Source organism: Etheostoma spectabile, chromosome 5 (genome assembly GCF_008692095.1).
Source record: "Etheostoma spectabile isolate EspeVRDwgs_2016 chromosome 5, UIUC_Espe_1.0, whole genome shotgun sequence".
Lineage (NCBI taxonomy): Eukaryota > Metazoa > Chordata > Actinopteri > Perciformes > Percidae > Etheostoma > Etheostoma spectabile.
In genome coordinates, this window is record NC_045737.1 from 34,430,484 (window position 1) to 34,446,063 (window position 15,580).

Here is a 15,580-nt window from a genome sequence, read left to right on the forward strand (position 1 = left end):
GAGAAATATTGTACTTTTTACTCCACTACATTAATCTGACCGCTTTAGTTACTAGTTACTTCACAAATTTAGATTGTTCCACACAAAAAAACACATGTAGTTTATAAAGTACAATGTATTATTATGAATTAAACTACCCAACAATATAGCGGCCTACAAGTCCAGCTGAAGTGATCAGACTATTAAACACTCAGTTGATTGACAGAACAGTTTGCATTGCTTCCTTTTAATACTTTATGTACATTTTTCTAAAGATACGTACATACCTTTCCCTAAGATTTTCAATCCAGGACTCACTTGTTACAGAGTATTTTTACAGTGTGCCTTTATTTTTGATAGGACAGCTTACTTGAAAGGGGAGAGAGAGGGGGAATGACATGAATCAAAGGGCCAAGCATCTGTTCATGGGCGCACGTTCTACCAGGTGTGCAACCCTGGCGGCCATGGTATAAGTACTTTTACTTAAGTAAAGGATCTGAATACTTCTTCCACCACTGCTTGTGTACAACAAGACTTTTTTTACAGCAGCTATTTGGACGAAAAGGAAAAGCACACGTGTTGCTAGTGGTGGAAAGTAACTATAATTGGATGCATCTTTTTTTTTCTACTCCACGTTTGAAGAGCAAATGTTGCACTCTTTACTTTGCTATTGTAAATTTGTTTTGACACGTGTAGTCACTTTTTATTTCTTGGTTTAAGATTATGCCTAAAGTCATGTTATACACTTATAAAAGACAATGCATCATTATATTAAACCAGTGCTTCCCAACCTTTTTGGTAAGTGGCCCCACACATAAAAGCAGTCAGGGGCTTTTGTCCTGCTTCAGATGTCTGTGAGTCACCCGACTGATGTCTCATCTAAACGTTTCAGATGGTTTAATTAAAATTAGTGTAGAGGTAAAACTCTACCATGGGAACCAGATTCATCCGCGAGCTCATGTTGCATTTTCTCAGGCATTTGGAATTTATTTCGCCAGGCTTGTAAAACTCTTTACTATTTCACCCAAAAAAGATTAGAACATATTCCAAAAATATGAACACAAATGTGTGTATCAGAATTTTGTTTTTTCTTCTTTTCCCTACCTTGAATCATCTCACAATGCAACATTTATCTTGTGACCCTTTGGAGGAATGGTTGGCCACCAGTCAGAGACACACTGAACATCTGTACCAATGTAGTAGAGGGTGTTTGCATTGCTGTGTTGGTACTTTTACCCCAGTAAATGATATGGGTGTAGAATTGTGTCGTCGTTAACTTTATTTTAAAAACACTTGGGCTTTTCCAACTGTGACATGACTGAAAGTGAAAAATAGTGATTCCAGTCTTCTCTTAGGGATTTATTGTAAATGTTGTGTGTGATAATATTTGCCTGTTAGTGCCCTGAAACCCCTGCAGACCCTCGCAGGTGTTTTGACTCCAGCCATTCAGACCTCTGCTGCGGTTGAAGTTGGGTGGAGCTTTGCCGGGAATTACATGAGCTCATGAAACAGGTGCATCAAAACTAACAGGAGAGTGCAGATTAAAGATGTCAGCCAATATGAAACCTCTACACACACACCCACACACCCACACACATGTACACACATTGTGCGTCTTACTATCTTTGTGGGGACCCGTCATTGATATAATGCGTTTCCTAGCCCCTTACCCTAAATGCCTAACCTTAACCTAATTCTAACCCTAATTCTATAACCAAGTCTTAACCCTCAAACAGCCCTTTAAAGTAGTGGGGTCCTGCATATTGGTCTCTCTCTGGACCCCATAAATATACTGTATTCTGGGTTTTTGGACCCCACGAATGTGGTTAAACAAGAACACACACCCACACACCCACCCACACACACACACACACACACACACACACACACACACACACACACACACACACACACTTTCCTGCTGAGGGATTAATCAACTTTTTGACAGTGTTACCACTTGTCCTGAGCGACTGTAGCCTGTCCCTGTCATTAAGTCATTAAGCATGCAAAAAGTCTATTATTTTGAACGAAACCAAACCGTGCATTAAAAGTGACTTGAGAAGGGCTTTAATTGTGCCCTCTGGGGCTGTCAAGTGTGACAAAAAAAATCATGTGATAACAACATTATACAATGATTTAGCCGTTTTGTGCAGTAGTGTACACTAGATGGCAGCAGCACACAGTGAGAGGGCACAGACTCTGGAGCAGCTTTCACACGGCCTCCCTGCTGACAGGGTGAAGTGTTCAGTGACAGGAGGAGAGCTCACACTGGCAGGTAAACCAGAGGAGAAGGGAGTGAAAGGGGCATGTTAAACACTGTTATCTCTGGACGAAGGCCAACATCCTGCCAGGGTCCAAAACTGGAGTAGGAGAACACGATTGGCTTTATGTCAGCATACGTCATACATTAACTCCTGTGAAATGAAACACAGCTTGGACAAAAAAATGTGTTCATTAGTTGTGACGAATTAACAACACTTCATGAACTGAATACATCGCTTTGAGGAGAACTGTGCTAAAAGTTAGGCCAACATTTATTCCTGCTTTGCTTTGTTCTACATGTTTGCAGAAACTCCTCCTTTTTGGGGGGCACAACAAGCTGAAAGGCTCCCACATTTTAGCCTCACAACCTTGTTTGAGCTAATGTGTTAGCAAACATTTGCTTGTGTCCTAGCATGTGGAGTTTTCTCTCCAGCCACGTCGCAAATGCACACCAATTTGATTCTCCTTTTAGCTCTAGTTTGGTCTTCACCAATTCTTTTGTTTGTCTGCTGTTCAGTGCTGGGCACGTAGCATATTAAAGTTAAAATATTGAAGCTTTAGGTTAGATTGTTTAGATTGAACCAAATAGTAAATCTGCAGTAAAAGCTTAACTATTTGCTCAAAAAGTAAAAAAATAAAACAAAAAAAGAATAAGAAAAAAGACCGGAGATCATTTCCTATGTGGGGTCACTGTACAAAACTCCTTTTTGCATGTACACAATTGATTCTTTGATGACACACAGTATATTGATTAATGGTGCTTTAAGGGTCCATTTGGCTCTTGCGTTAGTGAACGCTACTGCTCGTGGTCCAAATATGTGGAGGGAGAAATGTGAATTAAGAAGTCTGGATAACATCTGACATACAGTAGTGGAGTTTTGCTTTAGTGAATGGGCAGGGGGCTCTTCTACTCTATTTTCAACCTTAATGGAGCACACATTACAGTCCAGCTGCATCACTACCAGCCAGACACTCTCCAAATCATTGTATCAGCAAGGTCACAGTTTAGAAAGAACTTTATTTTTGTGGTTTTGTAATGCAACTGGTTGAGTCACTTGAATAGCTTCTTGGTGTGGTGTCAACTCCAGGGCAACAGAGTCATTGGATCTGTATCAGATACAAAGACACTCGCTCAGATTTGAAGTAGTTCACCCTTTACTGTCAGGTCCTTTCCATTTCTTTCCATCCTATGCAGTTTGGGCCAGTTCTTTGCTGTTTTCTCGCTTTTTGCTCACAGGTTTCTGTGTAGAGCTCCCCCTACAGCTTCGGAATAGATATTTGGCAGCTCCTATGTTGACTTGTGTTTAACTCCTCACTCAGTCAATCTCCCTTTTCTCTGTTCCTCTGACAACGCTTCCCTAAGTTTCTGTTTCTTTTTTGCTCGATCAGTCATAAAGATAGTGTGAAAAACTCCATCGCTCCCTTGTCCTGAAGGGGCGTATGTGTGCAAGTAATTTGTTACATTGCAAGATATGATATCATGCAATACTTTGTGATGATGAGTCCGGCGACTCGCTGGCCGTTGCTGGGGTGGTTTTTCCGCTCACAGGAGCAAGGGGGGAGCGAGTCGACCACCATTCATCTTGAAAAAAGTCCTATAACCTTTCCAATGACTCTGAATGGCTCAGTTAAGGTAAATTAAGCTAAAAAAAACGCATAGTTCCCCTTTAAGAGCCATATTTAAACAACTGCATTTGAGTTGCCACATGTCAAGCTTCTATTTAGTCTTTTTCACTCATTTAGCATGTGTATCCTCATTTTAAATGATTCCACAATTCTGTGTAAAGAAATTTGAGCAATATTTGTAGTTTTTTTAAATTTGCTGTACATTGTTAATAAATGGATTTCTCTTAAAAATCTAAATTCTTGTTGTTGTTTCAGCCAGCAGCTATAATCGGCAGATAAATACTTTACGTGGCTGTTCGTGGTCTCCAGAGGACGATTCATAATGTTTCTGTTTAAGTCAGGTTTAGGCTACTTATACAACCCAAAGTCCTGAAGTAGTTTCAGAGAGATTCACAATCTGTGCATCATGAGACATCCTCTGTCCTTAGACTTTCAAATCAGTGCCCTACGTACAAGGTAGACAGAAGTAGTACAAATACAATATAGACGTCCAGCATCTTCCAGGTGCCAAGTACTGGTTGGACCTGATCCAAAGAAAACTTCCCTGTGCCTCTGAGACCTGGTCTACAGTAACACAATCCATTATCATTCCCTGCTGATCCTGTGCCATGTGCTCTGTTGTTGATGGCTGTCTCAGCACTCTTTGGACAGGTCAGGTGACCCTCGACATGTCGCCAGCCTATCACATCCCTGCCATTTACACTCAGACATTTTACTGTCTCCATTTCACCAAATCTGCAAGTCTTTGGACTGCGAGGAAACCACAGCAGAACATTTGAACCTCCACAGTGTTGTACACTTGAAAACATTTTTTTTTCTTTTTTTTTTGTCAGCAATACATGTTATTTAAAAAATAATTTTTGTCCAGGGCACTTGAAACATTGCGTTGTTTTGACCATTATAATTACAAGTTGTGAGTTTAAATTAGTTCTTATAAAAATTTGGTAAAATCAGTATTAACAACTTGGCATAGTTGTACAAAAAACATGTTGTTAGAAAAACTTGGGAAGTAGTTGGAGGGGAAAATTATTTTTAGCACATCTTGACTGTTATTGTTCAGTTTGCAGCACAATCCAGAAGAAGTTGTAATTTCGAGCAAAATTGATTTTTTTTAATGTAAGACACTTAATTTCCTGCATTTTGGTGATTTTTTTAATGCAACAATGTGTGCCTTTTCTGCATCAATATATGGTTCAATTGTCTTTATTTATGTACAGAAAATTATAATAGTTCTTTGGGGTAGTATGCACTGGGCAGTTCTGATTATGGGGGGGGGGGGGGGGGGGGGGGGGGGGGGGGGGGGGGTCTATGGGTAGATGGCATGGTAAGAGGATGAAGCAGTTTGCAGACAACACATGTAATGCAGGAACACCTTTAAGAAAGAAATTTGTACAAGAATGATTATACATTAGAAACTAATGATAGGCTATTTTTAATATATAAAAATGAGGTTACTAATGCTCCCCAGAGGATGAACTCTTATCATTTGGAGTTACATTAGCGCCACCATCAGGACATGAAGTCAATACTAATACTAATAAAAATAATAATAATAATAATTTTGATAAAACATAATCATAAATTGTTGTATCTGCTTGACAGTACATTGTAAATGCTTTAACAACACACGCACATAACGCCTTGCTAATAAAGGTCAATGACTTGAATTGGGAGAGAGAGAGAGGCAGAGGGAGGGGAGGGGAGGGAAGGCACGGGAGGGAGAGGGAGGGAGGTAGAGAGACCCTGGCGGACAGCAGCAGAGAAGGAGGTTGGACCGGGAACAATAGAGAGAAACGAAGCCAGCCCTGAACCACCAAACAAACCGAGAGGGCCGACAGAAAGAAAGAAACCCAGCGAAGGAGGGGATGGAGGGAGAAAGAGAGAGAGAGAGGGAACAGGAGAACATGTGAGGACTAACGACAGCGAGGATTTCTTCGGACCGGAGGGCTTTATTTCGGTCTTTCTCTTTGTCGGTGGATTGTATTGAACCGGATTCCGATATGAACCCTGCAGAAGCGGCCGAGGAGGCGCCCAGCGACCCCGACACTGATGCCTTCTACAAAACAGGTAGGACCACCAACATGAAGGATGAAGTGTGCTGAATGTCACAGGAGCCGTCTGGACCAGCACATGAAACCAAGTGAAGCAGCAGCAGAAATCTGGTATATGTATGTGTGTATGTGTCTCTGTGTGTGGTGTGTGTGTGTGTGTGTGTGTGTGTGTGTGTGTGTGTGTCTATACTACAAGGGGATCAAACAGGGAATCGTTACAATTCAGCTGAAAATCATGATAAATGACGATATTTGACGTTTTACATTGCATATACAGTGGTGTGCTTGTTTGTAGCCTGTGTGTGTGTGTGTGTGTGTGTGTGTGTGTGTGTGTGTGTGTGTGTGTGTGTCTCATGTGATGCTGGTAGTCTATAGTCTCTACAAGAGAACGAGGAATCATGGAGGAATGACATCAGATCAGCTCCTGGAAATCTGTTCGATATGCAACTAAATTACGCTTTATGTAGAGCTCTGCAGAGCTCTGCTTTGAAAGCTGTGTGTGTGTGTGTGTGTGTGTGTGTGTGTGTGTCATACACACTGATGCATTTAGTTAAAAATGGTTAGAAGGTGAGAGAAAGTGTTTATATGGTTTATGTGTGTGTCTGAGATTTCTACCAGAGCATAGTGGCTAAACACACAGCAGGCATCTTTGATTAATCTCCTTGTCAATTGTGTTCTTAAACTGCTTATTCTGTCTTCTCTGCGGATTTGAAATACAGAAAGAAACCTCCCTGTGTAGAAGCTGAAACCAGATAATATTTGGTTGTTATTGATTGATTTTGCAATTGCTCCAACAATTAACGGATTAATCAACTAGTAAGAACAAGAGAAAATGCATCAGAAGCTACACTGATCTTTTATGTCAAAAACACCAATTATTATCTGGCTCCAGCTACGTAAACATGATTTCCTTTTTTTCAAAATTACGATTTATATATGTGATTATACATTAAATACATTTTATTCATGTTGTTTAGGTTTATGGCCAGTTGGTCAAACAAAAATGTCACATTGCACTCTGGGGGGGACTTGTGATGAGCAGAGGGAGAAACATGGAAAATAATAATAGGACACTGGTGTAGTATTGGTGACACACACACACACACACACACACACACACACACACACACACACACACACACACACACACACCACCACACCGTATACAGTGGTGCTGGAGGGGACACACCCTGACTCTCTCTCTCTGTCAGTGTAATTCAGTTCAATAACTTTATCATGAACACTCTGCCAAGTGCTTTATTAAATCACACACACACACACACACACACACACACACACACACACACACACACACACACAATGTGCATTGTTTAGAGTAAGAGGGCTCTGTTTGTGTGCTCTTCTTCTTCTTCTTCTTTTTCTTTGTTTTTCCCATAATATTAGGTGACTGTCAGTTGGGACATCTCTAGCAAATGTGCATAGGAAATCAATCGGTTTACTCATCTGGACAAACAATGAGACACTGTGCTTGAAAACAAGTCGGATTTATTGAGATGTGGTCAAAGGTTCAATGGTTGTAGGAGACAAGTCAAGTGTGAGTCCCAGAGAGCGTTGATGGAGGAAACAAACCAGTGATCATGGCAAACGCTGCTGAAGTCCTGCTACTCACGGTGTAGTCTTGTGTCTTTGATCGCATCAGTGCTAAAGATGGTACAACTGTGTCTGACACCTTCTCTATAGCACTATACAGCTCTGAGGCTCATGGGTATTGTAGTATTTATACACAGGTTTTTCCTGTCTCCAAAAGAGCCTGTATTTTTTTTTTTTGGGGGGGGGGGGGGGGGCATGATCGGTCAGCTTACAGTGATGGCAATGAGTCTGTGTTAACTGATTTGACAGGAGTTTATGGATTTTCTTGTTATTTCTGACAATTTGATGAAATGTAATTTATGCACTTATGCTTGAAACCCCTTAAAAACCCCATTTAACAAAACTGGTTAAACAAATGTATTTTGATATTAAAATGAATTTACCGGGAGAGTGTGTGCCGGCTGACTGTGGGAGAACACTTAGCTGAGATTAGCTTTCACAGTTTACGGTCTGCTCGTTCAACGGCTGTTTGGTAAATTGCTCTTAAACACACTTAAGAGACTTTGAATTGCAATTTCTTTTCTCAAGTCTTTTTTTTTTGGGGGGGGGGGGGGGGGGGGGGGGGGGGGGGGGGGTGGGTGGGGGGGGGGGGTGGGGGGGGGGGGGGGGGGGGGGGGGGGGGAGGGGGGGGGGGGGGGGGTGGGGGGGGGGGGGTGGAGTGTTTGCCTGAAATTTCCCTTCTTTGCATGAAAACCCTACTATATGGTTTGCAGCAGTCAAAAAGACAAATCTACAACTAGGGTTGCATTACCCCAGCAGCCTCGTGCGGGTTGTTGACAACGTTGAGGTTCATTGCAAGGCTTCAACTAACAATTTTTTTTAAATCGGTTAAGGCATATTATTAGCGCAACGATTGATGATCTTTTTGGGTGGGGTGGGGGGTAATAACGACTCCCGGCCACGGTAGGAGCGGCCACCTTGCTTGTACCGGGTTGGAACCCATTTTTGCTTTCAGAACTACCGACCTACTACTTCTTTGTGGCATAGATTTAACAAGGTGCTGGAAACACTCCTCAGAGATTTTGATCTGCAGTGAAAAGACGACATCAGACAGTTGCGGCACATCCACAAATCTGTGAATCTCACTTTCCACCACATCCCAAAGGTGCTTTACTGGAGATCTGGTGACTGTGGAGGCCATGTTGAGAACTCATTGTTGTGTTCAAGAAACCAGTTTAAGATGATTTGAGGTTAGAAGAAGGGCAGTGGTTATAAATGGATTGACTAGGTCAACAACAACACTCAAGTAGGCCGTGGGATTTAAACAATGCTCAATTGGTACTAAAAGGCCCAAAGTATGCCATGAAAATATCCCCACATATAACTCAGCAGTTGACACAAGGCAGGATGAATTCATGCTTTCATGTTGTTTACGCCCAATTCTGACCCTACGAGATTCACCAGAGAAGCTAACATTTTTCCAATCTTGTAGGGCTGGGCAATATATTGATTATTTATCGATATCGTGATACAAGATTAGATATTGTCTTAGATTTTGGTTATCCTTTTATATCATAATGTGGCATAAGTGTTGTCTTTTCCTGTTTTTAAAGGCTGCAGTACAGCAAAGTGATGTCATTTTCTGAATTTACAAGACTAATAGCGGTTTGATTATTTACTTTTACCCATTTAGTCATATCCATGTTATTGATGAGTATTTGTTAAAAATCTCATTGTGTAAATATTTCGTGAAAGCACAAATAATCAACCCAATAGTCACGACATCGAGGTATTTGGTCCAAAATATTGTGATATTTGGTTTTCTCCATATCGCCCAGCTCTACAATCTTGTACTGTCTAGTTTTGTCTACTGTCTACTTCAGTTTCTTTTTAAAGGTTATTTTTTGGGGCATTTTAGGCCTTTATTTGTATAGGACAGCTTCGACTTGAAAGGGGAGAGAGGGGGGGAATGTGCAGCAAAGGGCCGCAGGTTAGAGTAGAACCAGCAGCCGCTGCGTCGAGATGTGAACCTCTATAAATACTGTGGGTGCCCGCTCTACCACCGGGCGCCCACTCTAGCTTCAGTTTCCTGTGCTTCATAATTCGGCGTTCAGAGACGCTTTTCTGCACACCTTGGTTGTAACGAGTGGTAATTTGACTTAATTTTGCCTTTCCCATCAGCATGAACCAGTCTGGCTATTGTCCTCTGACCTCTGCCATCAGCTAGGTATTTATTGAGTACTGCCAGCCGCCGGGTTTTTCCTTTTTTTAAAACCTGTCTTTGTAAATCCTGAGTGTAGCCTACTGTATATACAGGCATGAGAAATGCAGCAATGCCTTGGTTTTAGAAGCAAACTTTTGGATTTTGGTTGTTGTCTGGTGTGAAAACAAGAATCAACTGTTTGTTTTGCTGTTTCTGTTTTGCGGACCTAATATATCTGGCTGTAGATCTGTGTGTGTCGTGTGTTGTGTGTGTTTGTGTCAGTGGTGTGTTTGTCAGAGGGAATTAATGGATTACGGTCATTTATTCATTTAAGTTCTCTGTTTGCAAAGCACTCAACATACACTTATCTACGTCCATCCACAGACTACACAAAGTCGTTCTTAGGTGCCCTCCACACACACACACACACAACAATATATGTGATTAACCATACATATTATTTCAAGCTTTCCTTCAGTACAAGAGAAAAACTGTATAGTAGAATGAGACTGTTCAGGCTGTAAGCTGTTCAGGGGGAACTAAGGTCCTCTCTTTAGAGATGTTCAAGTTTGTTTCAGAGTGAAATTACATCTTACTGTAAGGACTTAATCAGGAATCAGCGGACGTAACGATCGCTTTAGATACAGTCTCTCCACCACTGTCATATAAGATCATTGTTCCTGTATCGGTTAAATTATTCAGTAACATAAAGCCGTGACGCCAGATTTTGTGGGAATCACGCTACCTTATGTTCAAATGGTCCCATCACTTTACACTTGAGGTAGCAGACTTTAAATTTGGGAACAGGGAGCACCTGTATCGGATCTACTCAGAGAGATGAGTATGAATTTCTGGCCAGCTTCAACTGCTTCCAAGGTGACACGGAGAAGGGAAATTGTCTGAAGGGGTCGATTGGTATCGCCATCTGCAGGGCCTAGATGGGGTATTGAATCAGAGTCGATAAAAGATGGATTGTTAATCTTACATGTATTCCGATTACAGCTAGAGGCCACCACAGCCTCCTCCTCGGTGCATCCCACTGGTTCCCCTATATTTTAAGGAACTCAATACTTAGGTCTTATACTTTTAGGTCTTCCTGTAATGAATGAATCAATGTGGATAATAGGATGCCTGACCTATAGACCTAATATTGTTATTGCAGTTCACGTTCAGTATCACGCAGTGGAGAAAAAAGCTTCAAGAAGCTTCGAATGAAGTGGAAGAAACGGTAGCTAACCCCATCCACACATATTCCTCACAGGTTGCTGCCCACAACTTTATGAAAAGGCGGTGCAAGAAGAGTTGAAGTCGGAAGATTTAAGTTTTTTATTTACAACCAACCTGAGATCCAGCTGCACTACAGGGCGTATATAACTCTCACTGTGCACTGTATGTTATGAATCTATGAATATTGTTACGATGGGGTTTCCATCCTGTGTATGTCCACTCCCCCAGCAGCCTGTGTGAGGATCTGTCTGTTCTGCGTTCACTGTTTCTAACACGTCAAAGACGGAATACATCGCTAGCTCCTGCTTGTTTTCTCTGTTATTCTCAAAAAAAGAGAAAAATAGTGATTTAGCGCTGTAGCGTAGCAACCGCTATTGACAGACAGCTGGCGTCAGTACGGCTCTCTGATTGCGTTTCGAGGAGTGAATGATGTGTGCCACTTCCTGTTTCCGTCTGATAATTTGGGATCCTATTTATAAGTACTGATTAGCATAACATTGGCAGGGCCGCGCCGCCTGCACTTTCCTGTGGTGTGTGTGTGTGTGTGTGTGTGTGTGTGTGTGTGTGTGTGTGTTGTGACTCTTTTTTTGCTCTTTTTCAAATTTTAAAATGGTCTAATTACAATTTAATGTTTCTTCTGTCTCTCGGCACTTCCACCATTTCCTACACATGCAAATTCCAGTGCATAAATATCACTTTTTCAAAACCCTGGTGCCTCAGCCAATACAAGGAAAAGGAAGCCTAAATTAAACACAAAGAAAAATCCCTTGATTAGAGCTTTTCAAGCCAATATGTAAATTGTGAACATTCAACAAAGCATTTTATTGTAGCAGCACAGGTCTGGGGAGGCTGGTAACTCTTAGCCGGGTATGCTATAAGTCCTGAACTGGGTCTCAGTGTTGGCTGGTGTTGACACTCACAGATACAATCAACAGTTTGTGGTGTTAAATGATGCTAAGACGTTGTCCTTGATATATAGCAGCCCGTAGTTACATTAAAATCACTAAACATTTTTCAAACCCACCGTTAATATAGCATGTGTGAGTTCAAGTTAATACTAGGGCGCGCTGTGGCTCAGTGGTAGAGGAAGGTGGTTCGATCCCTGGCTGCAGTCCCATGTCGAAGTGTCCTGGGCAAAGACACTGAACCCCGAGTTGCACCCCGTGCGTGCATCGAGAGTGTGAATGCCTCGGCACAGTGTATGAATAGTGTGAATGGTGAAGTTTCCTGTATGATAAAAGCTTTGAGTAGTCGTTAAGACTAGAAAAGATATATTAAATACAGCACATTTACATTTCTAAAAAGGGCGGTGAAAAACGGTGAGTTGAGCAAGAATGACTTAACCCGGTCGATCAGGTTTCAGCGCGGAGCCAGCGGCTCAGCTGGAGCTGACTCGCTTTCATGAAGTTTTTCTCCTCCAGCTATCTTCTCCGTTGTTTCATTGTCTCTCCATCCACCATTTTATCCGATTTGTGTTCTTCCTCTATTTTTTCACCTTTCTGCACAAATAGTAGCATTAAAATAGCAAAGTGAGAGTTTTGAGGGAGGTTTTTTTAGAACTAAATTGATTATCATCCATTGTTCAATCCTCTGTATTTACTCATTCAATGTGCTCTGTGTTCGTCCCATTTGAAAGAAACTATTTTTATACAATAAATATATACCATATATAGAGCTGGGCATATAAAGGAAATCAAATAACAGGATTTTGACCCAAATACATCGATAACGATAGTGCAGCGAGATGTAGGGGTTGACTATTCACTAATTATTTACAAAATGAAATTTGTGATAAATAATCATCGTATGCAGATATAATAACTAAGGGGTAAAGTCAAATCCTAAAACAGTTACAACGTCTGGTAAGTTCAGAAAATGACATCTTGACTGTAATGTTGCGTATTAAAACCAGGAAACGCAACACTTGTGTCGTATTACAAAAATATTATCGAGAATAAGACGATACCGAACCTCATAAATCGATGCTGGATATAATATCATATATTGCCCAGCACTAGTGGGGTGTGCAGTAGGGTCTCAAGGGTAAAGATGTCAACCATCTCCATCAACACAAACACACACACACACACACACACACACACCCACACGGTGAAAAGACATCATCGCTGGTAACCTGTTGTCATTAACATCAGCAGTCTGCCGAGCTGATTATTAATATAGCTGTTTTTACCTTTGTCATACAAACTTCAGTGTGTTTGTTAAACCATGAACATCTACTTACATTATTACTATCCTTCATGTGTCAAAAAGGAAGTAAAGAGCAAAACTGCAGAATGCATGAGGGTTGAATCAGTGCTAAAAGTGTCAACATCTCTAACAGATTTGATTAAACATGTGCAGCAGCATCATGCAAGAAAACATGACAAAGTTGTACTGGCAAGGAGAAGCACTGCTGCAGGAAGAGAAGTCGCATAGGCTCCTTGGCATTACTAAGTCTGCAGCACTCTGGATAGAGATTCAGCTTTGCAAGGAGGAATCTATGAGGCGAACAGAAGGGATGTTAAATGATATGCAGGTGGATTTAATCAATCAGACCATGTCAGGAACATGGAAACAGTTGGGTATAGTCTCAGATTGGTATCCGTATAGGCAGATTAATCAATAAGGTGTAATTGGTTTCAGGAATGAAGAAGTGGTACGGAGCATCTTAATTTCCTCTGTGCTAAAGTCAAAGAGGCATCCAACTCCCAGCTGTTCAGACACAGTGGGTTCAGTTTGTCGTTTGTTGTAGACAAAAACTCCTGTCATTCTATGTGTATTGAATAATTTTCTAAAAAGAAAAGTGTCGGGGCACCTCTAGCTCAGTTGATTCCCAAAGTGGGGGTCGGGACCCACAGGGGGTCGCTACCCAAGGGGGGGTGTAAGTGATTTCCAGAAAAAAGTAAAAATTAAAAAATGATTAGAATAGCATATGTAAGCCATGATTTTAACACTGATAAAAACTAGTGGCTAAATTTAAAATAACAACCAAGCAAATAACTAAAAAGGGAACAGCTCTTTTGATTTTCACGCCCGTAGTGCGTGCACGGTTGCGAGTAATGTTTTATACGTATAGTGGGGGGGTCGCAAGTCACTTGCACCGTTACTTTGGGGGTCGTGGGTGAAAGTTTTGGGAACCCCTGCTCTAGCTCACCCAGTGGGGCCGTGCGCCCCGTGTGGGGTGAGGCCTCGGCGCGGGCAGGGTTCGGTTGCGACCGGGCCCTTTGCTGCGTGTCGTCCCCCGTCTCTTTCCGCGTGTGTCGTCCCCCGTCTCTTCCCGCCTTTCCTGTCTATTCACGGTGAAATAAAGGGTAAAAAGCCCCCAAAAAATGATCTTTTATAAAAAAAAAAAAAAAAGAAAAGTGTCCTCTCCCTACAACACACAGATTAAAGCAAGACAACTGGGCATATTTCAACCGTTCTGCATATGTAATGATTTTAATACACCTAAAAAAAAAATTAAAAAGGAGAGGGAAAGAGGGAGACACGCTTTTAGAGGCCTGGGTGTAAATCTTGCTGCCCACCAGGTGTGGAGGCATTATTCTTTCTTAAGATAAGAGATAAAACATTTTAATGGAGCCTCTTCTCAGCACTGCAGCAAAAAGAAAAAAGGAACATTATGAAAAAGCTAAGTGATTATGATAGCTCCCTGCATTGAAAAGTTAAAAAGATCATTCCTAAATGCTCAGCCTTTGGGACACACTAGGCTGTGTTACATCATATCACTTACAACATTTCATACTTACTGGTTAATAATGAAGTTGGAGCAGTTCTCTAACACAACATCGTATTGGTCCACTTCTAATTCAATTCAATTCAATTTATTTATAGTATCAATTCAAACAAGAGTTATCTCGAGACCCTTTACAGAAGAGTAGGTCTAGACCACACTCCAGAATTTTACCAAGGACCCAACAGGTCTAGTAGTTTCCTCCAGAGCAGCAACAGGGCCACAGTGGAGAGGGAAAAACTTCCTTTTGGCAGAAACCTCGGACGACCCAGAACCAGACCCAGACCCGGGCCCAGACCCAGACCCAGACCCAGACCCAGAACCAGACCCAGACCCAGGCCCAGACCCAGACCCAGACCCAGGCTCTTGGTAGGCGGTGTCTGACGGGCCGGTTGGGGTTAGAGTGAAGAGTGGAAATAACTTAACTAGTTCCGTTTCACACCGTTTCAATAACACTTCTAGCAATAAACTAGTGCTGAAAACAAAACGCCCTCATAGCTACACAACAGAATAGATCAATGGCCAATGACTCCCATAATGACATATGAGTGCTCTATTTAACGCCATTTACAACCTGTAACGTTTACATGTGACCGCAATGGCAGTTTTAATAACGTGGCAGCTCTATTTAACGTAACCGTTGGAGTTGAAAACACGTAGTTAACGGTGTGAAACGGAACTAGTTAGTTAAGTTAGGCACACAAAATAGTTAGTTAGGTTAAAAAAAAAAAAAAAGAACATCAACCCGGGGCGGCCTCTAGCTCACCCAGTAACATGTGCACCCCATGTAGGCTGAGTCCTTGGCAGCGGCGCAGGTTTGAGTCCAACATGCGGCCCTTTGCTGTGTGTCGTCCCCTCTCTTTCGCTCCCTCTTTCCACGTCTCTATCGAACAAAAGGAGAAGAAGCACCCCAAAAAAATAATCTAAAAAAAAAAAACCTATGTCACGGAA

General features: G+C 41.7%; 1 protein-coding gene across 3 annotated transcripts in view; it reads left to right on the forward strand.

Annotated features, from left to right (window-relative positions):
• Positions 1-5,617: 5,617 nt before the first annotated feature.
• The window catches only part of kalrna (kalirin RhoGEF kinase a), a 179,480-nt gene continuing 169,517 nt past the window's right edge, over positions 5,618-15,580 (forward strand). For 2 of the 3 annotated variants that reach the window (XM_032515387.1, XM_032515389.1), the window contains exon 1: positions 5,618-5,934. In XM_032515387.1, coding sequence (XP_032371278.1) covers positions 5,868-5,934 — 67 coding nt within the window. In that variant the 5' untranslated portion in view covers positions 5,618-5,867. The remainder of the gene's footprint in view (positions 5,935-15,580) is intronic. The other variant, XM_032515388.1, reaches the window with a different exon arrangement.